The 27,993-nt window shown below is 41.6% G+C and overlaps 1 protein-coding gene across 1 annotated transcript; it reads right to left on the bottom strand.

The window, feature by feature from the left end:
- LOC110520033 (protein Wnt-10a-like) lies at nucleotides 1-27,993 on the bottom strand. Its single transcript, XM_021597002.3, has 4 exons — nucleotides 27,493-27,993; nucleotides 25,731-25,996; nucleotides 22,430-22,803; nucleotides 1-1,073 (listed from the first exon to the last, which is right to left on the bottom strand). Exons 1-4 carry the CDS (start codon nucleotides 27,594-27,596, stop codon nucleotides 612-614), a joined length of 1,206 nt encoding a protein of 401 aa, XP_021452677.2. The 5' UTR covers nucleotides 27,597-27,993; the 3' UTR covers nucleotides 1-611.

Below are 27,993 nucleotides of genomic sequence, written 5' to 3'. Positions count from 1 at the left end.
TTTTATTTTTTTTTTCCAGTATGGACAAATGTACTGTTGTGAGGGACAAGGTAGCCATTTTGCAGAGTGACATCTAGAATTGCCATATTTTGTAACCTGAAACATTACAACACATTCGAAATAAGTTGACATGGTTAACCTGTCGCTCTGAGTATAGCAAGAGTAGATGTAACATTCTGGAACAATCTCTAGCTTTTCCCCAACTGCTGCTTGTCTTCTTCTTCTTAAATTACCGGGATCCCATGCAGTTGTTTTAGTCTAGAGATAACAAAATCAGCCATTTGTCATTTTCGGGAAGCCTTGTTTAAATAAATGAGTGCTCAGTAATCAATACCATCCATAGTATCTCACTATCTTTAATCTAATGTATCCTAAAAACACTTTCCGAGATGAAAGGCAGTGCAGATCTAGAGTCTCGGAACTGTGGCGGTTGGACACATGCTGTGCACACATTGGTAATGCACCTCTTTGAACTGGCTATATTCCAGTCTTGTTTTCGTGCGATCCATTCTATTAAATGGAAATGGCAGTCCATTGCAAAGGGAAGGGGTGTATTGCAGTCTTTCTCTGTTTTAAAAAAAAAAGGTAGATTATTACATTTCGCCATTTCTTCATTTGCAGACACTGACCCACTCTGTTATTCGACACTCTTCGCAGACCACGTAACAGCACCAGTGGAACTTGCAGTTGCATCGTTCACTGCGGGTCTGCTGTAAAATGTTACGGCCTCGCCCGCAGCAGAGGCTTTCACAGTTGTCCATTTCGTGACTCGTCTTGTTACAGATCCTCCCTTGCGTTCCGGCCGAGTCGGACCGCAGATCCCTCTCGCAGAAGTCCGGGGACTTCTCAAAGTAGACCAGCTCGTTGAGCCGTCTGTGTGTGGGGTGGTGGGCGTGCTCCAGCTGGCCCGTGTTCCTGTTGTGCGCTTTGATGAGGGTGGCTATGTGGAAACGCTCCTTGAGCAGCGAGCCTACCACCCTGAACTCCGGTGTGACTTGCCAGCAGGTCTTCAGCTGGCAGCTTCCTGATGTCCCGTGGCATTTGCATTTCCGTCTCATGTGGTTCATCACCACCTGTACAGAGGGGAACAGGGAACTGCACGTTAACATCCTCCTTCATCCCATCCCTGCAGCAGGACACACGTTCAGTCAATCAAATTAGGCAAATGAACTAGACTGTGATTAGACTCCTCTTTCACTCTACAACTGGCAACACTTAGGACGTATAATTGTCACTAAAATAACTGGCTTGACTTTTCTGCAATAATGTTCAACAGAAATAAACTTTATGTACACCATTTCTCAATCTAAGGTGGTGGAACTCCCTTCCACTTGATCCTGGCCCCCTCTCCCAAAATTTGATGTGTGTGTGTGTGTGTGTGTGTGTGCTTCACATTGCTGAGTAACCAATTAGGCATCAACAAAAATGACAGGCATCACAAACATGTAGGTACAGTAGCACTAGCCTAATATTGAGCGGTTTTAAGTGGAATAACTGACTCGCCGAAGCTAAACTGTAGTAACGTTTTTCATGACAATGTCAAGTTCACATCCCGACTGAGGATGTCCCTCCGACACTCCCAGACCTCCCATTCTCTCAACAACGCACTCATCTGTCAGCCTGAGTTATAAACTTTTAGATCCAATTACCAACAGGAAAAGGGGCCACCCTCAGCACTGACAGATGCTTCTTACACCCACCCCTATCAACAGCACAAGCACAAACACACACCTTCAGCACTCACACATTCTACTCTCTCCTAGGCCTCTAACCAGCTGCCCTGGGACACACACACACATGAAGACGATTGGAAACAAGTTTAGTCTGCTGAAAGCCAAAGGATGTAGGTTTCTACTAGTGCAGTATGTGAGTCACAGATGAAACGAGCTGGGGTGAAACTGGACTATTTAATGTGCTGGCTTCTCTTTCTTTGTTTTGAGATAGAATCCGCTGAAGAGCGAGGAGATCCCGAAACGTGTTTTCCCTTTGGTGAGAAAGAGTTGAAACCCAACTTTATTATTCAGCTGTGTTCTGATCCATTAAACAGAGCGTTCTGACGGTTTGAGCCGAGGACATGGTCGTAACCACTCTCAGACTAAAGGTAATTTTGAACAGTTGCCAAAAGCAGATTTACTTTGTGGAGAAGCAGGACATACTTTTTTTGAAGGCTTGGGTTTGTGTGCTGTGGGTTTCCATTTCAGGGCCTCTTGTAGGTGTTTCCATTGAATAGAGAGAAAGTGCTATTCTGTGTGAATGAGAGTTGGAGAGTGATAAATTGACCCACTTGAATCATCCATTAGGAATGATAAGGAAAGAGAAACAACACCTGATCTCACTGGGGCCAAAGCTAACAACTATTGATCACAGCCCATTCAGGCCAAATATCACAAACCTGGCTAAATACTTTTATGCTTCGTTTTTACGTCAGGGCATTGGGTCCCTGAACTGCATCCTTCTGGCTTTACATACACCCTGTAATTACACAACAGTTACCCACTTAACCCTTTAGATACACACTGAGCGGGACGGTCTAATTGTATCCTTACTGTAGTTTTTTCCCTGGGAATTCTCACAATCAACTGTCTATCTAGAATATTTGTTAACTACAACAACAACAAAAAAACATCTGGATGAAGCGATATCTTAGAACCTGTAAGCGAAGAACGCAAAAAAAAGGCACACTAAAACGAGAGACGACTGAAACCAAAACGGGTGTAAAACCCTCATCGCTGTTCACAGTTTAGGGAATGGGACCAGCCTGCTCATGCCATAAGTGGCCCGGTATGACATGAGTGCGGTGATGATGATCAGATCGACAAGCTTGTTCCCTTTACTCCACGCCGTGTCCAACCGTGCACCTGGGAGCCTGAGCTGAGTCCACGTGCCTGTGGCACCGGGGGGAAGCCTGTGTGAGGTGCCTGCCGATCTATGTTCTCCCCTCCAGGCTTGTCTAGCCGCTGGTCCTATGAGTGAGATTCTAAAACCCAGTCAGTCAGGTGCCTGCCGAGCTCTCCGACAGGTGACTGACTGACGAGAGATGCTGACAGTGATTTAAGGAGCCCTTTTGGATACGGAACTGACTGACTGGGTTTTAGAATCTCACTCATAGGACCAGCGGCTAGACAAGCCTGGAGGGGAGAACATAGATCAGAGTACAGGAACTGTCTGATGCTCATGCCTGTGTCTGCCATCCACTGATTAGCAACTCCTAATCTGAGTCCCAAATGGCGCCCTACTCCCTATATAGTGCGCTATTTTTGACCAAAGCAGTATGGCCTATGGCAGGTATACTAAAGTACAATTTGAAAAAGTGAGGTCACAAATATTTCCTAGATGGCAAAGGTCCGGATGGATATTGTCATTTATCGGCGTAGTAACAAACCCCCTCCTTGCGACCCTGCGATGCATGCGACCCCAAACTGTTCCCACCCCCTCTTTTTGGGAGAGAACATTTAGCAGTTTTAAAGTACATTTTCTGCAATCCTCAACAGGCTCAGAGACAGTTTCTATCTACAAGCCATCGCAGTGCTGAACACTTGAACTGGACTGACCACCTGCACTGACCCTCCACACTTTAGTACACATGCACTCACTCACGCACACACCCACACAGATATACACTCATCCACACACACACACACACACATGCACCAGTAGAGGCTGCTGAAGGGAGGACGGTACAAAATAATGTCTGGAACGGAGCAAATGGAATGGCATCAAATGTATTTGATACCACTCTACTAATTCCACTCCAGTCATTAACACGAGCCTGTCCTCCCTAATTAAGGTGCCACCAACCTCCTGTGACACACACACTCACACACATATTTACATTCATGTTACACATCACAACTGTTCCTATCAGACTCCCCCTTCCCCAAAACAAGTGTAAATATTGGACTATAAATTGTGCATTCCTGTGGGGGTACCCGCGATCCGTATTGAACCCATTCTGGGACCGGATCCGGACCGCGGTCCGCCAGTTGAGTATTGGTGGCCTACAGTGTATAGGGATGCCATTTGGAATGCAACCTAGCCTAACACTGGTCTCATTACTGACGCTCACTGCTAACACTGCCTGTCCTGTACAGGTCTCACTCTATAGCAGGGTTCCCCAAGAGATGGTCCGCAGGTGATTTTATTTAATTAAAACATATTGGACATAGAAGACAGTAAAATAACTTTCCCCAAATGTTCTTGTGTTAGAGTCTGAATTTAAAATAGATTAAATGGAGATTTTTTGGGGTCACTGGCCTACCCACAATCCCCAAAAATATCAAAGTGGAATTTTTTGTATTTATTTTTTGACAAATTAATAAAAAATGAAAAAACAAATTGGTTTAACAAGTCAAATAATAAGTTGCATGGACTCATGGATGTCTTCCAATGCCTCGCAAAGAAGTGCACCTATTGGAAGATGAGTAAAAAAAAAAGCAGACATTGAAATTCCCTTTGAGTTTGGTGAAGTTATTAATTACACTTTGGATGGTGTATCAATACACCCAGTCCCTACAAAGCTACAGGTGTCCTTCCTAACTTAGTTGCCAGAGAGGAAGGAAACCGCTCAAGGATTTCATCATGAGGCCAATGTTGACTTTAACAGTTACAGAGTTTAATGGCTGTGATGGAGAACTGGGGATGGATCGACAACATTGTAGTTACTCCACAATACTAACCTAATTGACAGAATAAAAAGAAGGAATGCCTGTAAAGAAAACAAATATTCCAAAACATGTTTGCAACAAGACACTCAAGTAGCACTGCAAAACATATGGTAATTTTTAAAACTTGTTTTGTCCTGAACACAAAAAATTATGTTTGGGGCAAATCCAATACAACACATTACCACTCTCCATATTTTCAAGCATGGTGGTGGCTGCATCATGTTATGGGTATGCTTGTAAACTGTGGAGTTTTTTCAGGATAAAAACATTTACGGAATGGAGCTACATGTAAGCAGAGGCAAAATCCTAGAGGAAAACCTAGTTCAGTCTGCTTTTCACCACACACTGGGAGATGAAGTCCCCATCCAGCAGGAAAATAACCTAAATGTCCAAATCTACACTAGAGTTGCTTGCCAAGAAGACAGTGAATGTTCCCGAGTGGCCGGGTTACAGTTTTGACTTAAATCTGCTTGACAATCAATGACAAGACCTGAAAAGATCTGCCGACAATGATTGACAATCAATTTGACAGAGCTTGAAGAATTTTGAAAATAATAATGTGCAAGTGTTGCACCATCCAGATGTGGAAAGCTCTTAGCGACTTACCCAGAAAGACTCACAGCTGTAATCACTGCCAAAGGTGATTCTAACATGTACAGTATTGACTCAGGAGTTGAATACTTATCTATTCAATATATATTTGTGTTTTATTTTTCATAATTTCTTTTAATAAATGTCTGACGTTTTCTTCATCTTTGACATTATTTTATGAGTATTTTGTGTTGACAAAAAAAAATGACAACGAAATCCATTTTAATTCAACTTTGTAACATAACAAAATGTGCAGAAAGTCAAGGGGTAAGAATATTTTGTGAAGGCACTGTATCTGTTTGGGATTCTTGCTGTCAATTTGCGGTGTACAAATGATTTATAACAATGTTCCGCCCCTCCGAACTCCGCTCAAGGAAAAATCGTCCCAAGGCTGAATTTAATTGGGGACCCCTGCTCTAAATTATATTCACACAATAATCCATCATGTTTACAACACATACTATATTATACATGGTAATCACTGTCAGATGATATAAACAAACAATACATACAGTATTTACAGTAATACCAAAGGCTACTACCTCTGTATTACAACGGTATCTTCTTATCATCTGTATCATCTTATAAAACGATTCTTTGGCTGTCCTCATGGGAGAACCCTTTGAAGAAACCGTTTTGGGTTCAAGGTAGAACCTCTTTTTCGTTTCATGTAGAATCCTTTCTTTCCACATTAGGTTCTACCTTGAACCCAAAAGGGTTCTTCAAAGGGTCCTCCCATGGGGACATCCAAATAAGATTTTTTTCCTAGTGTATTGCCTCGATTTGAATGCCCTCTTATATGAGGAAACATGAATGTCTAACTACACATGGTCATATCCTCCAAAGGCCCCTATCTCAGGCCTTTGACTGTCAGTCTCACTGAAGATTGTGTGTTACATATGTAGGTCTTATAAACTGTAGTTATGCAAAGAAAAAAAAAATGAAAAAAAAATGTACTTTGAAGTAATTGCCCCCAAATTCATTGGCAGACCACCGTTAGAAACACACATCTGGGCTGTTTTAATTGGGGAAGAGTGCGACAGACTCCTCTATAAACCAGCCTCAGACGGAGATCAAATAAGACCTATTGGTAGCAGAGTAGGACCACAGGCAAAACGAGGTATTACATGGTCTACAGAGGACTCAAACGCTTCACTATCTCTCTGTCCCAAATACAGCCCTGGTCAAAAGTAGTGCACTTTATAGGGAAAAGGGTGCCATTTGTGACGCAAGCCTTGCTCCTTCCTTTATCAAATGCTGTGTCTGTTTAATATTGTCATCATTCTTAATCCTCTTACTCCTGTCATCCTTATTGTGTCATTAAAAATGGGGTTTAATTGTCTATTAAAGTGTTATGACCTAAATGACTTCAGTTGACTGTCTTACTTGTGAATTGTTACTGGTATGTTGTCTGTCTTCAATGGGATTAACAGTACGATAACGACTCAATGTTTAGCAAATATGACATTCAATTATGAAGCTCGCTACAACCACTAAGATATTTGTGCTAAATATATCTGTCCTGGAATTGTAAACCGCCATTTTTTTACGAACAAAAGTTGGCACACTGCTTTATGTCGTTCCATTCAAAGACATGTAACAGCAACCATAAAGGGATGGGAAGCCACGATTTCAAAGAATATAAACAAACCCACGCCGTATTAAGTTTCAGCATCACTGAAGGAAATCAAACACAAGTCATCAAAGGACGGTTAAGATGGAGACACGCAACAACTGACACTAAACAATCATTTCATCTCAAACCAATAAGGAGACCAAATGAGAACCGTCTACTACACGCCAATCATGTGCAGGATTACTCTCTGTTAATTGTACACAACATTCACCGATCCAATTTGGCCTTCCTAGTAAAAATGTTATCCGTAACAGTTTCCACCTGCCGTGCTTTAACAGTGGTGCACATTTGTTCTGGAGGCCAAAGGAATGCTCCCTCTCCTCAGATGATGCTGCATGCCTCTAATGGAGATCCAACAGGCAACATAAAGGATTTACAAAGGCCAGACCAAAAAGTCACAAAGCACAGTCAATGTGTAATAAGCTCTGCTACATAGTAGAGAGAGAAGAAAAAACAGCATCATTAATCTAAATATACAACATAAAAGCAGAAAGATAATTGTCACCCACAGCACCAGCCGCTCAAAGAAGCTATCCCGAAGGTATAAAGAAAAGCTCTGTTTGCGTTGTCATGAAATTACCTGCATTTACATGTAAATGTGTCCTACAATCTTAGCACATTGCTCGGGCTCGTAGCTGTGAATACAGACATGCTATGTGAAATTATGTCAGCATTTGTGGTGGGTGTGCAGTTCCAATTGAGTGATTCCAATGAAAATATTGTTGAACGGAATGTACTACCATTGCAAATGTCTCCATGTTGTCGACAGCCACTGTAAACATTTAATCATGCAGCGGGAACCTCAAAACGATGTTCCAATCAATCGTGACATCATTATACACAAACATACTGCTGTGCAAGGGCGTAACTTTGTGTTGGATATTTTTTAATTATTTTTTTTTATTTTACCTTTATTTAACTAGGCAAGTCAGTTAAGAACAAATACTAGTCCAACGCTCTAACCACTAGGCTACCCCGCCGCCCCATATTGGGGGGTAGGGGTCAGGTTCAAGGTCAATGGGTTCCCCGCTAGGGGGGTCTGGGGGCAATGCACCCCGAGAGAATATTTTATATATATATATATAGTTGTGAAATTATTGTTTGAATTTTGAAGGTAAAATACATCCAAAAATGTCCTGATAATTTGGTCAATATACCCAAATCACAACTGAAATACCAATATGTTTCTGTTTTACGTTAAACTGTGTTGTTACTCTTAACAGTTCAGAAAATCCCTACCACACACCTTCTTTTTTAACTACATTTAAATGTCAAAACCCATTATTCTATTTGTGTACCCTTCACCACGGGTCAGATCTTCAGTCTCAATTCACTTAAATGCGTCAAATTCCTGTTTTAGCCTGTCACTGACAGATTCAATTCTGGCATATTGTTTTCCTATCTTTGGAATCCAGCTTTTCCTGGTGGATATGATAGACGACAACATGGTTCAGTCTGCTTTGTGTCTTTGTTGAGCACAGCCACGTCTTCACAATCAAATGACAACCAAATGAAATCAGAATGCAGGCAACAGCATTTGTTATATCACTTGGGATACAGTCAGAATAGATGAGGAGTTGAACCGAAAGTTCCAATCTGTGTGCAATGTAAATTGCTGTGCAATGTGCTTTACCAGACTGTCTTATAACAAAAAACCCTGCAATAATCATATGACCAAATACCATTATCATATACACAAATAGCTAGCCTTAACAATGATGGGGTTAGCTTATTAACATTAATTATATTCTGCTTTTATGAGCTAAATTATGTATTTACTGTCAGGCAATAGGTATAGCTAGCTAGCTGACTACATAGTACCAGTCTATTATTAATGGTACAGTAGCTAGCTAGCTATGTAGCCATTCGTTAATTTACTTACAGTCCTCTGCACTGCCCCCCAAAATCGTATGTCCTGCACTTTTCTCTTCTTTGGCATTGGCACCTCCATTAAGGGCACCAGCAATTTTTTCACTAGACTGAACATTGACTCACTGAGTGCTGCTCATCTAAAACTATAGTTGAAAAGGGAAAGATCCAGATACTGTGGTGCTAGCTTTGGGACTAGCTTTACTAGCTAGATAACGTTATCCTAGCTAAAAATAGCCAACCTAACATTGCATCACTCGGTATAAATTTTTTTTTACACAAAATTATGTAATTACCAATAGTTTGCTAGTTACACAACAACGTAGGACTACATTTATGAAATGTTCATGAACTTTTACTCAATTGGAACTTTCTAAACATTCATACATTGGAGCGCAAACACCACAAAGAGAAAGAGTGAGAGGGGAGCGTGCGGTGCTGAGCTGTTACTGCAGACCAAATAAATAAAATGCAGACGGATGAAAAAGGAAATTAAGAGAAATTGCACATTTCTGTTTTTCTTACAAGCAGTACTCAACTCTTTTCCCTTTACCATGAACCGACCAGCTGCCTATGGGGACCAACCAAAATGGTATTTGGCAGTGGGGGGGGGGGGGGGGCAGGGGGGGGGATTCCAATCATAAAACGAGGAACTGAGTCACTGTTGTGCAAAGCCACATAAATCCAGTAGCTGCCTGGCGCTTTACAGTAGGGAAGTGTTTTCCAATCAATTAAACTCATCATGGTATATCATCGGGGGGGTTAAATTGACCTGTTACTAATATTGGTGGGGGTCACGACCCCCCTTACCCCGAAAGTTACACACCTGCTGCTGCGAAGTAAATTTTGCTAAACGTTTCGTTAAAATAAAGAAAAGAGAAATTAGTCAGAATGAGAGGGATGGGCGAGAGGGATTTTTTTTTTAAATAAAAAAACAACAAACTTTTCTCCCCTGATTAACTTCTCTGAAATCTGTATTTGTGGGGAAGGAAGGGCGAATCTCTTTACTTTCCGCCCTGTTTGATGTCTAAAATCTTTTGCTGGGTTTAAACATCTGTTTCCAAACAGCCAGCAGCCACTAATTAGAGCTTTTAACAAGACTGAACGTCATGAGAGCCAGAGGGTGGGCATGAGGCGACATGTATACACCACTTTGTTTTAGGGGAGGTGTTGGGGGAGGTGGTAGAGGGTATGAGGTATTATTTGAGACCTCACCTGTCACTGTTTTCGTTTTGATTTGGGGGGGCTTTCTGCTCTGTTTGAAGTAATCAAGGCACTGCCCTGGTTGCATTCATCTAACGATGCACCACTCCCTGAGTCATACTGTACCTCTGCTGTCTCTGTACACTACTTCAGTACATTACATTGACACCTTCAATTGTTTTCTTTTCCCAGTGTAGAACTCATTAAAGCATTGATACTTTGAGGTGTGCTAAGAGAACTGCACTCCACACGCCCAGAGCATTGTGCAACCTGATCTGAGAGACGACTAGCAGATGCACAGACTCTGCAGCATTGAACGCTGGTCATATCTGTGTCAAAACACAGCTCAGGTACTCTACACTGAGTTCATTGACACTGCTCACAATAAACTCAATTCCAAGTAGATGTAACAGAGCTTTACAGAAATGCATTTGAAGCCACAACTCCTTTAAATTACACAGTGCAACTGCTGATTGACGTTCTTGTGAATCTCCTTGTAATGGAAGTTTTTGTTTCAACTTATGAATGTTAATAGTGCCGGTTTTCTTGGCTCCCCTTGTGATCCAAGAAGCTGTCTCCAAAAAGCGGTTTTGACAGTTTCAAAGTGTTTCCCAGTATCAGCAGGTGACGTTTCTAACACAATCAGCTACTGTTGCCAAATAGGCCTCTTGGCAAAAACAGAGCTTCAATGTGCCCAAACTATGAAATCTTCCCCGCAACATTTCACCCTGAGTGTCGAATATAATTAAACGTTAGTAGCTAGCTATGCCTTTCTATCTTCCCTATATTGATAGATTTTTGTCATAACACAGCAGCTTCCTAAAAACCAAAGGGTGTAACATTGATCATATATCATTAATCTTGGGATCCAACTAAGAACAGAAGCCTCGTTATACGCAAACATAGAAACTCTGAAAATCTTAAGAAGAGGGTTAAATTGACTATTGATTTGGAAATTATTTATTCGTTTTTTTCAACTTATGTCATCTGATTGTACAGTATATCACTGGCCTCTTGAACTTTTCCAAAAAGCAAATGGTGTCATGGCCTATTGTGTCTATGCTATGGACAAACTCATGGGTCACTGTGTAGGGCCGAGCATGGCTTTATCATGCTGCACATGAGAAGCATGATTATCATCTGAGGCTCTCTATCTCTCTCTCTCTCTCCCTGCTTCGCTAAGTAACTCCACAATTGTGTTTTGTCTGAATAATCAAGGAAACAAGAAGTAAACTGATGGAAAGATACAAGACCCAATTACTGAGGAGGAAGCGTAGAACAATGAGCAATTTACTACTCCTTTTGTTTGTGGCAACAGTGCTGCCTGGGAGCATACAGAACTTATCGCTGTCATTTAAATATCAGTGTCCAGTGCATCAATAGTAACAATAGGTAGTAGAAGTAACAGTATCACTAGTATTAGTTGTAGTAATAGCAGTAGTAGTACTACTAGTAGCTGCAGTAGTAGTAGTAGTAGTTGTTGCTGTTGTAATAGTGTAAAAGGAGTAGTAGTAGTAGTAGTAGTTGTAGTAGTGGTAGTAGTAATAGTAGTAGTAGTTGTAGCAGCTGTAATAGTAGTAGTAATTGTTGTTGCAATAGTGCAGAAGGAGTAGGAGCAGTAGTAGTAGTTGTTGTTGTAATAGTGTAGAAGGAGTAGTAGTAGTAGTAGTAGTAGTAGTAGTATGAGCAGTAGTAGTAGTAGAAGTAGTAATAGTTGTTATTGTTGTAATAGTGTAGAAGGAGTAGGAGTAGGAAAACTAGTAGTATTAGTAGTAGTAGTAGTTGTAGCAGCTGTAATAGTAGTAGTAATTGTTGTTGCAACAGTGCAGAAGGAGTAGGAGCAGTAGTAGTAGTTGTTGTTGTAATAGTGTAGAAGGAGTAGTAGTAGTAGTAGTAGTAGTAGTAGTATGAGCAGTAGTAGTAGTAGAAGTAGTAATAGTTGTTATTGTTGTAATAGTGTAGAAGGAGTAGGAGTAGGAAAAATAGTAGTATTAGTAGTAGAGTTAGATGTAGTAGTAGTAATAGTATTAGTAGTAGCAGTAATTGTAGTAGTATTAGTAGTAGTAGTAGTAGTAGTAGTAGTAGAAGCTGTAGTAGTAGTAAATATTTTTATTGTTGTAATAGTGTAAAAGGAGTTGGAGTAGGAGTATTAGTAGTAGTAGAAGTATTAGTAGTTGTACGTGTAGTAGTAGTAGCAGTTGTCGTTGTTGTTGTAATAGTAAGGAGTCGTAGTAGTAGTAGTATTAGTAGTAGTAGTAGTATTCGTTTTTATTGTTGTTGTTGTAATAGTGTAGAAGGAGTAGTAGTAGGAGTAGTAGCAGTAGTAGTAGTCACAGTAGTTGTTATAATAGTGTAGTAGGAATAGTAGTAGTAGTAGTAGTAGTAGTTGTTGTTGTTGTTGTTGTAATAGTGTAGAAGGAGTAGTAGTAGGAGTAGTAGCAGTAGTAGTAGTCATAGTAGTAGTAGTTGTTATTGTTGTTGTTGTAATAGTGTAGAAGGAGTAGTAGTAGGAGTAGTAGCAGTAGTAGTAGTCATAGTAGTAGTAGTTGTTGTAATAGTGTAGTAGGAGTAGTAGTAGTAGTAGTAGTAGGTGTTGTTGTTGTAATAGTGTAGTAGGAGGAGTAGGAGTAGTAGTAGTAGTAGTAGTAGTAGTAGTAGTTGTTGTTGTAATAGTGTAGAAGGAGTAGTAGTAGTTGCAGTATCAGTAGTAGTAGTGGTAGTAGTAGTAGTTGTTGTAATAGTGTATACGGAGTAATAGTAGTAGTAGTTGTTTTTGTTGTAATGGTGTAGAAGGAGTTGTAGTAGTAGTAGTATTAGTAGTAGTAGTAGTAGCAGTAGTAGTAGTCGTAGTAGTTGTTGTAATAGTGTAGTAGGAGGAGTAGGAGTAGAAGGAGTAGTAGTAGTTGTTGTTGTAATCGTGTAGTAGTAGTAGTAGTAGTAGTAGTAGTAGTAGTAGCAGTAGTAGTAGAAGTAGTAGTGGTAGTAGTTGTTGTAATAGTGTAGAAGGAGTAGTAGTAGTATCAGAAGTAGTAGTAGTTGTGGTTGTTGTTGTAATAGTGTAGTAGGAGTAGGATGAGTCGTAGTAGTAGTAGTAGTAGTAGCAGTAGTAGTAGCAGTAGTAGTAGTAGTAGTAGTAGTAGTGGTAGTAGTAGCAGTAGTAGTAGTAGTAGTAGTAGTAGTACCGGTTTTCCCCATTAAGCAGCGAGTCGGAGTCAGAGGCCGAGCCTTCTCGTCTCTACTCCTCCCGGGGTCTGAGACGCCGAAGCTTCCCACCATTAGCTCTGACAAATTGAAAATTCTAGTCATTGGCGACTCCATTACCCGCAGTATTAGACTTAAAACGAATCATCCAGCGATCATACACTGTTTACCAGGGGGCAGGGCTACCGACGTTAAGGCTAATCTGAAGATGGTGCTGGCTAAAACTAAAACTGGCGAGTGTAGAGAGTATAGAGATATTGTTATCCACGTCGGCACCAACGATGTTAGGATGAAACAGTCAGAGATCACCAAGCGCAACATAGCTTCAGCGTGTAAATCAGCTAGAAAGATGTGTCGGCATCGAGTAATTGTCTCTGGCCCCCTCCCAGTTAGGGGGAGTGATGAGCTCTACAGCAGAGTCTCACAACTCAATCGCTGGTTGAAAACTGTTTTCTGCCCCTCCCAAAAGATAGAATTTGTAGATAATTGGCCCTCTTTCTGGGACTCACCCACAAACAGGACCAAGCCTGACCTGCTGAGGAGTGACGGACTCCATCCTACCTGGAGGGGTGCTCTCATCTTATCTACCAACATAGACAGGGCTCTAACTCCTCTAGCTCCACAATGAAATAGGGTGCAGGCCAGGCAGCAGGCTGTTAGCCAGCCTGCCAGCATAGTGGAGTCTGCCACTAGCACAGTCAGTGTAGTCAGCTCAGCTATCCCCATTGTGCCTCGACCTAGGTTGGGCAAAACTAAACATGGCGGTGTTCGCCTTAGCAATCTCACTAGGATAAAGACCTCCTCCATTCCTGTCATTATTGAAAGAGATCATGATACCTCACATCTCAAAATAGGGCTACTTAATGTTAGATCCCTTACTTCAAAGGCAATTATAGTCAATGAACTAATCACTGATCATAATCTTGATGTGATTGACCTGACTGAAACATGGCTTAAGCCTGATGAATTTACTGTGTTAAATGAGGCCTCACCTCCTGGCTACACTAGTGACCATATCCCATATTTCAATTTACAAAAAAAAATGACGTTTTCGTCTTTTGAGCTTCTAGTCATGAAATCTATGCAGCCTACTCAATCACTTTTTATAGCTACTGTTTACAGGCCTCCTGGGCCATATACAGCGTTCCTCATTGAGTTCCCTGAATTCCTATCGGACCTTGTAGTCATAGCAGATAATATTCTAATCTTTGGTGACTTTAATATTCACATGGAAAAGTCCACAGACCCACTCCAAAAGGCTTTCGGAGCCATCATCGACTCAGTGGGTTTTGTCCAACATGTCTCTGGACCCACTCACTGTCACAGTCATACTCTGGACCTAGTTTTGTCCCATGGAATAAATGTTGTGGATCTTAATGTATTTCCTCATAATCCTGGACTATCGGACCACCATTTTATTAAGTTTGCAATTGCAACAAATAATCTGCTCAGACCCCAACCAAGGAACATCAAAAGTCGTGCTATAAATTCACAGACAACACAAAGATTCCTTGATGTCCTTCCAGATTCCCTCTGTCTACCCAAGGACGCCAGAGGACAAAAATCAGTTAACCACCTAACTGAGGAACTCAATTTAACCTTGCGCAATACCCTAGATGCAGTTGCACCCCTAAAAACTAAAAACATTTCTCATAAGAAACTAGCTCCCTGGTACACAGAAAATACCCGAGCTCTGAAGCAAGCTTCCAGAAAATTGGAACGGAAATGGCGCCACACCAAACTGGAAGTCTTCCGACTAGCTTGGAAAGACAGTACCGTGCAGTACCGAAGAGCCCTTACTGCTGCTCGATCATCCTATTTTTCTAATTTAATTGAGGAAAATAAGAACAATCTGAAATTCCTTTTTGATACGGTCGCAAAGCTAACTAAAAAGCAGCATTCCCCAAGAAAGGATGGCTTTCACTTCAGCAGTGAAACATTCATGAACTTCTTTGAGGAAAAGATCATGATTATTAGAAAGCAAATTACGGACTCCTCTTTAAAGCTGCATATTCCTTCAAAGCTCAGTTGTCCTGAGTCTGCACAACTCTGCCAGGACCTAGGATCAAGAGAGACGCTCAAGTGTTTTAGTACTATATCTCTTGACACAATGATGAAAAAAATCATGGCCTCTAAACCCTCAAGCTGCATACTGGACCCTATTCCAACTAAACTACTGAAAGAGCTGCTTCCTGTGCTTGGCCCTCCTATGTTGAACATAATAAACGGCTCTCTATCCACCGGATGTGTACCAAACTCACTAAAAGTGGCAGTAATAAAGCCTCTCTTGAAAAAGCCAAACCTTGACCCAGAAAATATAAAAAAACTATCGGCCTATATCAAATCTTCCATTCCTCTCAAAAAATTTAGAAAATGCTGTTGCGCAGAAACTCACTGCCTTCCTGAAGACAAACAATGTATACGAAATGCTTCAGTCTGGTTTTAGACCCCATCATAGCACTGAGACTGCACTTGTGAAGGTGGTAAATTACCTTTTAATGGCATCAGACCGAGGCTTTGCATCTGTCCTCGTGCTCCTAGACCTTAGTGCTGCTTTTAATCCATTCTTTTGGAGAGATTGGAAACCCAAATTGGTTTACACGGACAAGTTCTGGCCTGGTTTAGATCTTATCTTTCAAAAATATATCATTTTGTCTCTGTGAATGGTTTGTCCTCTGACAAATCAACTGTACATTTCGGTGTTCCTCAAGGTTCCGTTTTAGGACCACTATTGTTTTCACTATATATTTTACCTCTTGGGGATGTCATTCGAAAACATAATGTTAACTTTCACTGCTATGCGGATGACACACAGCTGTACATTTCAATGAAACATGGTGAAGCCCCAAAATTGCCCTCGCTAGAAGCATGTGTTTCAGACACAAGGAAGTGGAAGGCTGCAAACTTTCTACTTTTAAACTTGGACAAAACAGAGATGCTTGTTCTAGGTCCCAAGAAACAAAGAGATCTTCTGTTGAATCTGACAATTAATCTTAATGGTTGTACAGTCGTCTCAAATAAAACTGTGAAGGACCTTGGCGTTACTCTGGACCCTGATCTCTCTTTTGAAGAACATATCAAGACCATTTCAAGGACAGCTTTTTTCCATCTACGTAACATTGCAAAAATCTGAAACTTTCTGTCCAAAAATGATGCAGAAAAATTAACCCATGCTTTTGTCACTTCTAGGTTATACTGCAATGCTCTACTTTCCGGCTACCTGGATAAAACACTAAATAAACTTCAGTTATTGCTAAATACGGCTGCTATAATCCTGACTAGAACCCCAAAATGTTATCATATTACTCCAGTGCTAGCCTCCCTACACTGGCTTCCTGTCAAGGCAAGGGCTGATTTCAAGGTTTTACTGCTAACCTACAAAGCATTACATGGGCTTGCTCCTACCTATCTCTCTGATTTGGTCCTGCCATACATACCTACACGTACGCTACGGTCACAAGACGCAGGCCTCCTAATTGTCCCTAGAATTTCTAAGCAAACAGCTGGAGGCAGGGCTTTCTCCTATAGAGCTCCATTTTTATGGAACGGTCTGCCTACCCATGTAAGAGACGCAAACTCGGTCTCAACCTTTAAGTCTTTACTGAAGACTCATCTCTTCAGTGGGTCATATGATTTAGTGTAGTCTGGCCCAGGAGTGGGAAGGTGAACGGAAAGGCTCTGGAGCAACGAACCACCCTTGCTGTCTCTGACTGGCCGGTTCCCCTCTTTCCACTGGGATTCTCTGCCTCTAACCCTATTACGGGGACTGAGTCACTGGCTTACTGGGGCTCTTTCATACCACCCCTGGGAGGGGTGCGTCACCAGAGTGGGTTGAGTCACTGATGTGATCTTCCTGTCTGGGTTGGCGCCCCCCCCCCCCCTTGGGTTGTGCCGTGGCGGAGATATTTGTGGGCTATACTCGGCCTTGTCTCAGGATGGTAAGTTGGTGGTTGAAGATATCCCTCTAGTGGTGTGGGGGCTGTGCTTTGGCAAAGTGGGTGGGGTTATATCCTTCCTGTTTGGCCCTGTCCGGGGGATGTCCTCGGATGGGGCCACAGTGTCTCCTGACCCCTCCTGTCTCAGCCTCCAGTATTTATGCTGCAGTAGTTTATGTGTCGGGGGGCTAGGGTCAGTTTGTTATATCTGGAGTACTTCTCCTGTCCTATTCGGTGTCCTGTGTGAATTTAAGTGTGCTCTCTCTAATTCTCTCTTTCTCTCTTTCTTTCTCTCTCTCGGAGGACCTGTGCCCTAGGACCATGCCTCAGGACTACCTGACATGATGACTCCTTGCTGTCCCAAGTCCACCTGGCCGTGCTGCTGCTCGAGTTTCAACTGTTCCGCCTTATTATTATTGGACCATGCTGGTCATTTATGAACATTTGAATATCTTGGCCATGTCTGTTATAATCTCCACCCGGCACAGCCAGAAGAGGACTGGCCACCCCACATAGCCTGGTTCCTCTCTAGGTTTCTTCCTAGGTTTTGGCCTTTCTAGGGAGTTTTTCCTAGCCACCGTGCTTCTACACCTGCATTGCTTGCTGTTTGGGGTTTTAGGCTGGGTTTCTGTACAGCACTTTGAGATATCAGCTGATGTACGAAGGGCTATATAAATACATTTGATTTGATTTGATTAGTAGTAGTAGTAGTATCAGTAGTTGTAGTAGTAGTAGTAGTTGTAGCAGTAGTAGTAGTTGTTGTTGTAATAGTGTAGTAGGAGGAGTTGGAGGAGTAGTAGTAGTAGTAGTAGTAGTAGTAGTAGTGGTAGTATTATTATTAGTAGTAGTAGGCGTAGTGTTAGTAGTAGGCATAGTAGTAGTTGTTGTAATAGAGGAGTAGGAGTAGGGGGAGTAGTAGTGGTAGTATTAGTAGTAGTAGTAGTTGCTGTTGTTGTAATAGTATAGTAGGAGGAGTAGGAGTAGGAGGAGTAGTAGCAGTAGTAGTAGTAGTGGTAGTATTAGTAGTAGTAGTAGTAGTAGTAGTTGTGGTAGTATTAGTAGTAGTCGTAGTAGTAGTAGTAGTAGTTGTGGTAGTATTAGTAGTAGTCGTAGTAGTAGTAGTAGTAGTTGTAATAGTGTAGAAGGAGGAGTAGGAGTAGGAGTGGTAGTAATTGTTGTATATGATCATTTCTATTATAAACTCTGTAATGCATGGGCACTTTCTCTTCTTTGTTTCTTTCATAAAACATACTTAACTAACCCATAACCCAATCCCCTGATACTGCTACTTCCTGTCATCTCTGGAGCAACACAAATCTGACACAAATCATCCACTTAGTCCAACACCAGAGCAATAATACCATTGTCAACCCCAAGCGTCTGTTCATGAAATCAACTACATTGTCTGGGAAAATCCCCATGGAACACCAAACTTATATTATTCGATTGATCACATATGGTATCATAACATCAATCAAAGAAAACTAGCGTTAAGTATAACCAATTTTTTGAAGGAAACTGTTCGCATTCCAGACCAATGCTATATGGCCATCATAACCAAGCTTCGTCATTAGCCACATGCTACACAGGGAAAGCCCATAGTAGAACGTTTGATTAAATAGAGCATTCATAAATTGCAAGATCCAAGTCACTTGAACAAGAGTTATGGCATAGACATCCACAACAAGAATAAGGGGGCACCTTGCTTTGAAACGTAAGAATGACCGGAAAATGTATGTATGCATGAAGGTGAGGTGTGGTGATGACACTGAATTTGCCAATAAATGTCAGCTATGATATTTATTTCATATCAATCAACCTATAGATAGATAGATATCTTCAAAACCATACTACGACGATGAGCACTTTCGAACACAATACGCAGCTGCGTCCTTGGGTGTTATTGTAACAGCCAGCTTACAAACATTACTAAGAATACAGTGGGATTGGAGGCCTGACTCAAAGAGACCACACTCGCAAGGCAATTGCATCATGTGGAGAAAATCAGTGAGTCATCTGTATTGATAGGTTAACTACTGACTTCTGGGCCAATAAAATCAGACACTGTGTCTCAAAATGACGGGACCGTTAGGATTCAAGTCATAATCATCTCATTCTTTACCTGCTTTCATTGGTTAATGTGTCTTGGCAGGGCGGCCCAGCCCCTAAAGTGACTCTTATCAACAGTATGTAAGGTTTCCTCTGTGTTGTCTTAGGAAAGCTGCATTATCTCACCAACCCCCACTCTGTCACACCTCTGGGAAGCAGCGGTTCTGTTGTCCTGACATTCTTGTAGGTCTGACGTCTGGTTGGACGTTAACTGAACAGTGATGCTATTAGTCCACAACTCAGATTTTGAAGTCAGATGCTTATAAAAGGGTCTTAGCTTTCCTTTCTTTGTTCTTGACCTGCGCCCGGTGAGATACACTCTCTCTTTCTCTCTCCACCTCTGGGACTCTTGGGGCATGACCTTTCAGGCTGACTTCCCTCTCTCTCTCTCTCTCCCTCTCTGATCATGCCTAGAATAATGTCTTGTAATGCTTGTTAATGCTTTGCAACTTAAGCTAATGCCATCATTCATTTTTACAATGTAATTACATCTATTTGCCTTTGATAGACAATTCTTATTGTTTTCTTGATGCTTTATTCCTGTAACTAAACTATAGTCTCTTGCATATTGCTGAATAGTCTTGATGGAGTCAGATTAACAATGGGCTTTGTTAACATACAAAGTGCATAGTCTTATCACGGGTCGCATGTGAAGTACAGTTGAAGTTGGAAGTTTACATACACTTAGCTTGGAGTCATTAAAACTTGTTTTTCAACCTCTCCAAAAAATGTCTTGTTAGCGATCTATAGTTTTGGCAAGTCTGTTAGGACATCTACTTTATGCATGACACAAGTAATTTTTCCAACAATTGTTTGCAGACAGATTATTTATCGTATAATTCACTGTATCACAATTCCAGTGGGTCAGAAGTTTACATACACTAAGTTGATTGTGGCTTTTAGCAGCTTGGAAAATTCCAGAAAATTACGTCATGGCTTTAGAAGCTTCTGATAGGCTAGTTGACATCATTTGAGTCAATTGGAGGTGTACCTGTTGATGTATTTCAAGGCATACCTTCAAACTCTGTGCCTCTTTGCTTGACATCATGGAAAAATCAAAAGAAATCAGCCAAAATTTTAGACCTCCACAAGTCTGGTTCATCCTTGTGAGCAATTTCAAAATGCCTAAAGGTACCACGTTCATCTGTACAAACAATAGTATGCCAATATAAACACCACGGGATCACACAGCCTTCATACCACTCAGGAAGGAGACGCGTTCTGTCTCCCAGAGATGAAAGTTATTTGGTGTGAAAAGTGCAAATCAATCCCAGAACAACAGCAAAGAACCTTGTGAAGATGCTGGAAGAAACAGGTACAAAAGTATCTATATCAACATAACCTGAAAGGCCGCTCAGCAAGGAAGAAGCCACTGCTCAAAAACCGCCATAAAGAAAGCCAAACTATGGGTTGCAACTGCACATGGGGACAAAGATCATAATTTTTTGAGAAATGTCTTCTGGTCTGATGAAACAAAAATATAATTGTTTGGCCATAATGACCATCATTATGTTTGGAGGAAAAAGGGGGATGCTTGCAAGCCGAAGAACACCATCCCAACCATGAAGCACGGTGGTGGCAGCATCATGTTGTGGGGGTGCTTTGCTGCAGGAGGGACTGGTGCACTTCACAAAATAGATGGCGTCATGAAGCTGGAAAATTATGTGGATATATTGAAGCAACATATCAAGACATTAGTCAGGAAGTTAAAGCTTGGTCGCAAATGGGTTTTCCAAATGGACAATGACCTCAAGCATACTTCCAAAGTTGTGGCAAAATGGCTTAAGGACAACAAAGTCAAGGTATTGGAGTGGCCATCACGATGCCCTGACCTCAACCCTGTACACAATTTGTGGGCAGACCTGAAAAAGTGTGTGTAAGCAAGGAGGCCTACATACCTGACTCAGTAACACCAGCTCTGTCAGGAGAAATAGGCAAAAATTCACCCAACTTATTGTGGGAAGCTTGTGGAAGGCTACCCAAAACATTTGACCCAAATTAAACAATTTAAAGGCAATGCTACCAAATTCTAATTGAGTGTATGTAAACTTCTGACCCACTGGGAATGTGATTAAAGAAATCAAATCTGACATAAATCATTCTCTCTATTATTATTCTGACATTTCACATTGTTAAAATAAAGTGGGGATCCTAACTGACCTAAGACAGGGAATTTTTACGAGGACAAAATGTCAGGAATTGTGAAAAACTGAGTTTAACTGTATTTGGCTAAGGTGTACATATATGTAAACTTCCGACTTCAACTGTATATATAAAATGCATATACCGTAAGTTCTGGACTATGAAGCGCACCTGAATCAAACCGCACCCACTGAATAAAAAATAAATAATGTATTTTGTACATAAATAAGCCGCACATGTCTATAAGCCGCAGGTGCCTACCGGTACATTGAAACAAATGAACTTTACACAGCCTTTAAACGAAACAGGGCTTGTAACAAAAATAAATAGGCTTTTAAACGAAACACGGCTTGTAACAAAAATAAATAGGCTTTAATGAAACACGGCTTGTAACAAAAAAATAAAAAATGGCAGTAAACAGTAGCCTACCAAGAAAGTCATCTCCTCCTGTGCACTGAAACCACTGAAGTCATATCCTTCGGTGTCAGAGTTGAATAGCCTCAGAATTGCTTCATCCGATGTTGGATCGCTGACCTCTTCAACACGCAGCAGTCCAGCCTTTCGAAACCCGTTGATGATAGTGGATTTTTTGACAATGCTCCACGCTGTCAGCAGCTCTATTTCCTTTTCCAACAGCCAGATCGATCGCCTTCAACTTGAAAGCTGCATCATATGCATTTATCCGTGTCTTTGCCATGATGAGGGTGACAAAATGACTACCGTAATCAGAATGATGGGAAGTTTGAGCGCGCTCGATTTACGTCACATTATGTGACGGTACTCAGTTTTTTGGCGGCATGAATCTTGTGAAAGCGGGAAAAATCCATAAATTAGCCGCGTCAATGTATAAACCGCGAGGTTCAAAGCGTGGGAAAAAAGTAGCGGCTTATAGCCCGGAAATTACGGTATATCAAATACTACCCCAATACATCTTTTCCATTCAAAACTCCTCAATGATTTAAGAATACGTCCCAAATGACAATCTATTTCCTATAAAGTGCGCTACTTTTTACCATAGCAACCCTACCACCCACCACCCCTAAACAGCCCTCGTCAGTAGCTGAAACGCCTCCTCTCACCTGCCTGCCAACTCTGTTGTTGTGGAGCCTCATCCTGGCATGGATGTCCTTGTATGTCTCGCGCGAGTCCAGGAAGTCCCTGGAGAACTTCTCCCCAAAGTCCACGTCCGGGCTGCAGCCTCCCCACTCCCAGGAGTCCTGAGGCCCGGGCAGGTCTGCAGGGAAGTGCTCCATGACTCCGTGCACCATGCCCTTCCCCCGGTGGATGGCCTCCAGCTGCAACCGGTTCAGTTTGATGCGGAAAGCCTCCTCATCGCCTCTCCGCTTCTCGTCGCAGCCGCACGCCTTCAGCTTCCCCATGGAGCAGGCATTGGACACGGCGTGGACCACGCCCGCTGCCGCGATGGCGTATGCAAAGGCGCTCTCTCGGAAACCTACAAGAGATGAAGAGAAAGAAAAGATTAACAATAGAGATACTATCCTGTTATAGTCCTTTTGATTCCTACTGCACATACAGTACAGCGCAGTAGATGACTATCTGTGGAGCTATACAGAAGTCCAATGAGCCCTGATGGGTTTTTGAGATACACTGCAGTACCAGTATAAACCCCCACCCTACCTCACAGCACAACAGAGGCAGAAACATCTGGGACAACAGCAATTAAACCCAAACACTTGCATGTCTCCAGGCCCAGGGGCTGAGAGTGAACAAACCCCCACCATCCTTTCAACATAAGGATCTGACAGTGATCATTAACAGGGCTGGAAGTGGCCGGTGGTGGTGCAGCAGATGTGAGCTCCGTATTGTTAATCCCCTTTAAAGCTCTCCCTTTATTGAGCTCTCCAGCATGTTTACAATTAACCTGGCTACTGTCGGAAACCATTTGATCTGCCTGCCAAATCACACACAGCAGCCGCACGGCGTCTCAGCCCTAATCAGGCCAGTATGGGCTGCTCTGTCATGCCATGCATGTTATGGGTGACGCAGCAAGGCGGAACAAAAAGTAATAGCAGAAAGTTACCAGTACTAAGGGTTTAAAAATTACGTTTTTTTCCCAGAAATCCTAGGTTTGAGGATTTCGGATTTCCTGCTTATTGCGTTCTGATTCCGGGAATCTTCCAACGGGGATTTCTGGAAAACCTGGAAAGGTTGGGAAAGTTACCAGAATTTTGCAGCACTTGACAGCACATGCTGTAAGTAGGCCCACATAAACACATATTATTCTACACATCTCTGACAGAAGGTTCACGTGTGTAAAGGCGATTTTGAGGACCTTACTCGTGTTGTTCGTGCAGAATCCTAACATTGTTACAGCAACTTAATGCGCCTAGAGTTTCTCTGTCCAGTACTGCCCATTCCAAGGGTTACCGGGTAACATACAGAGCATATTCCCTACAGGTGTCTGTCTATACTGTACTCTCCTTAGTGGTGATCAGAGCTAATAGCCTGTAACCATGACTCCCCGAGTTCCTGTAAAACCAGCCCTTCTCAGAATCACTTACAGAAGAGGGGAAAGAAGTGTTATAAAATAAACATGTTTAGAACATACTCAAGACTTTAAAGGGGAGATCTGCAGTTGCTACATCCATTTTTAGGCTTATAAATGAATGATAATGTACTAATTGATTCTTGAATATGACTTATCAATGCCTCATGAGCTTAGTTCAACTGCCGGAGTTGTAAATAAACACTATATTAAAACATGGTTAAAACTGTAATTGTGATAGCATGAATGGTAAGTCCTTGCATCTGTAGCCCTGCCTATGAATTTGAGAGTGATTGCATTTCTCCAGCTCCATCCCTCAGCTTTCTACTGAAACGGGAGGGGAGTACGATTTGGGATTGATTCAACTGCTTTCAGTTTGAGGGGAAAATGATATTACTACAAACAGTCCCAATTTGTCACTATTGTAGAGATGCTCGGTGTTACTTATCCTGTGTTACTTCAACTTGTGATATTTGTAACAAATGATCTTCTTACTTTTTGATGACAAAAAGCAGACATGATCAAGAAAGAATTAGATTGGTCATATTTGTATAATTTAAAAACTCCCAATTGTAACTGTTATTGTTAAATATCTATAGGTATAACAGTATCAATTAGAAATTACATTTGGAGTCCAAAAAAAAGTGCCGAAGTTTGAACAAGTCCTAAACTGGCCATGACCCCAGTTCAATGCATATTGGGGCTTGTAAAGAAAGCCTTAAAGAAAAGCATCCCAAGTGTATAGAGGATAGATAAGATATAGTCGATGATGTTCCATTGATCATCCCCTATTCACTCACTCATACACACGCACGTACACACGCACACACACACACAGTCGTTTTTCCGCCTCTCCAACTCCCCATGATTCCATGGGGGACGGAGGACCGCACTTAGATGCAGCCCAGAGACACAGACATGAAAACGCTGTTTTAGATTTCCTCCCTAGCAGACTGAGGCGAGAGACCTGGAACAAATCAATCTAACAAATAATTTAAAGTGAGAGGCACGCCCGGCTGAACTGATGGCTGAGGAAGTGGGAAAATGAATGAAAGATTAAAGAAAACTGTCACTTTGTGTTACAGAAACCAACTAAACAGGTTTATGTATTACCACTGAGAGTTGGGAAAGTGCTGTGAGCCAATTCACAGCACTTGCACTGGCAGAGAGTAAAAGCATTAGCCGGGCCCCGAGAAGGCTCACTTTATGTGTCTCACTGGCTTTTTAGCCTAGTTTTAATTCAGACTAACGTAGAAATATGGCCCCATAAAGTATGCCAGAATAAATCAACAAGCAGATACATGTTTGAGGTAAAGCGGATATGTTTCCTGTAGTAAAATTAGATATCCAAACAAACAATTGGATAGGGCATGCATAATATGCTGCATTCGCAAAATCCACTCATAAAAGCTTCTAAACTAAAACTTGCATTAGCTTTAATAGCGTCATACCTGTCGTTTCGCTACTGTCGTTTCGCTACTACTGACGTAGTACAAGAAAATATATTTCATATAATGCAACCATGTAACGAAATATTCATTCACAGTATGCATTTCTTAGCGGATGAATCAACTCATTTGAAAACGTTTGTTTTTGCCTCAGGCAAAACATACCCATCCATAACCAAACGCCAGAGATCTAACAACAAACGCTGTGTGTAAAGTGAATGAGTAAAAAGGGGACGTGTGGGATAGGTCACAAATGGTATCCTATTCCCTTCATAGGGTAATACGTTTTACAAGTAAGGGCACTGTAGGGAATAGTGCACTATAGGGAATAGGGTGTCATTTGGGATGCAGGTGTGGGAATCAGAAGCACCATTTTTTTAAACTCAGGAGGGGTCCCTACCCCTTACTGTCTGTTAGGTGACTCACCTCGTTTGAAAACCACACTATCGTATGGGATCTTGTTCCTGGTCTCCAGGCTGGAGCAGTTCCACCTGTGTCCTCTGAACTGGTGCTGGCACTCATGGATGGCGATCTGGATGCCTTGGATGGCCGAGGCGGTGACGTCGGGGTTTCTCATGCACACCTCCAGTTGTCTGTGGTTCAGTCCAGGCAGGGTCAAGCACACGGTGTTAGCATTGAGAATGGGGTCGATATTGGGGATCTTCAGCCCAAGAATCTTGTTGGAATCTACCCTGGAACACAGAAGGTTTGATGTTAAGGTGTGTCTGTACTGTAGCACATGATTGATACTTCTGTGGCATGTAAATCATTTGTAACAACTGTCATTTACATGACAGGAGTCGGGTGTTTTACAGTATTACACTTCTGAGAGTTTATGGTTGTAAATTGTTTCTGACAGTATTGACTCATGAAGTAGTCGAAGGTCGAAAAGTGGCGCGTTGTACATTGAGGAAATGAAAAATTCAGTTTTAATGATTTTATTGTTATGCATTTTAAATTATATTGCCTGTTGCACACACACACACGCGCACACACATGTGCACACACACACACACACACACACACACACACACACACACACACACACACACACACACACACACACACACACACACACACACACACACACACACACACACACACACATGGGGGCGCGAGCACACACACACACATGGGGGCGCGAGCACACACACCAGTCAATTTCATGAAGTTCATTACATAAATATCCATTTGTGCAACCATTCATATTGGCAGAGTTGTTACTGTAATGCCAGGACTGATCAAAGAAACATGTTTCTGAAATGTCATTGATAAAATAACAGATTGCATTTCTACAACTCATTGTGCCATGTCTCAAAGCACTCTGTGACATCAAACCTTAAGTCCCGCAATCTGATATGGAATGAAGGGGCATGTCACCAGAGAGGATGGACACCATGTTAACAGGAATGGAAAATAGACACTCAGTTCAAACGTGGTGGGATAACTTTTTAGAGTCATTGAAAAATCCTAAGAGCAAATTCACATCACTTTGATTCTGAGTAGAAAAGTACTTGGGAACATTTATGTAAATCATGAAAGAAATGTAGTCTGTCTGTGATACAGCATCCTCATCAGTAAAACAGTTACGCAGAAGTAAACATTTGATATCCCTTTAAATCAACTTTGGGTTATTACAATAGCCTAAGCAGGATACCTACACTGACCCAGTGTGGAACAAAGATCGTTTTTTGTTGTCGTTGCTGACATCTCCTAAAAATCTCCAAGTGCATTACATTATCATATGACAGTCAAGTTAGTCACCACGTCAATAATATGATACGTATTATTCAGTTATGACAAACTCATATAATGCTAAATGAACATGATTTGTGAAATTAAAGTTATTCTGAGTTATTTATTGTACAGTACTTAATTGCACAATATGATTTGTGAACAAGAGCAATGCCTACAATGAACCTATAGTGATTGTGCCAACATAGACTAGAGTAGAGTGTAAACTGTAGCTAGGTGCTGCAAAATGTAAATAAAATCACAGCCGAAAATAATGTAGCAACTGTAGGTTGTATTGTGGTGCAAACTTTAGATAAACTCGGCAACATTCATTATTTCATTAACTTGTGAGTATCGAAGATGAATGACTACACCAGCAAAAGTAAAATACGACTATTCAAAGAAATCTTCAGGTAAAAATATTTAAGTAAGCAAATGAAACTTCTTAACTCACCTTTGATTGAACATAGTGATTGCAATCACAAGACATATTAGGCGGCAGAGCGAGAAATCCATTGTGTCCATCGCTTGTTTTTGACAAAAGATAAGAAATGACATAGAGCGGTGTATAACAAGTTATATGTCCCTCTAATATCTGTCCACTCCAGAGTTCCGGGGGACGCGCTTTGAGGATGACAGGTCTTGAGCTCAAGTATGGATCTGATTTGAGAACTGATACAAGACTGACAAAGTGCTGGACGTACCTAACGACTGCAGGACAAGTCATTCAAAGAACGACACTAGTTTGACTGCACTATCTGTCAACTTATTGAATGAAGATAATAAGTTGGAAGAGAGACGACTAAACACTCTTGCATGCTATCGCACATCTGCACAATTGTACGACAGCTCCGCCAAGATATTTGCATTGGAATACATCCGAAAGTCGTGGGTGTACTGTACTAACAGCGCGCTATCTGGAGTCTCGTTGACTTGTGATGATTTGATTACACTG

Source organism: Oncorhynchus mykiss, chromosome 3 (genome assembly GCF_057628025.1).
Source record: "Oncorhynchus mykiss isolate SJ-2025 chromosome 3, ASM5762802v1, whole genome shotgun sequence".
NCBI classification, from domain to species: Eukaryota; Metazoa; Chordata; class Actinopteri; order Salmoniformes; family Salmonidae; genus Oncorhynchus; species Oncorhynchus mykiss.
The sequence above is the reverse complement of the archived record's forward strand: the minus strand, read 5'-3'. Positions and strand labels throughout refer to the sequence as shown.

Bases quoted from the DNA above. Each gene is read 5' to 3' on its own strand.
- LOC110520033 (XM_021597002.3), bottom strand. From the start codon at position 27,596: ATGTCATTTCTTATCTTTTGTCAAAAACAAGCGATGGACACAATGGAT. The intron at 25,997-27,492 runs GTGAGTTAAGAA...TCTGTGTTCCAG, and splicing joins ATCACTATGTTCAATCAAAG to GGTAGATTCCAACAAGATTC. The intron at 1,074-22,429 runs GTGAGAGGAGGC...CCCTCTGTACAG, and splicing joins ACAACAGAGTTGGCAGGCAG to GTGGTGATGAACCACATGAG.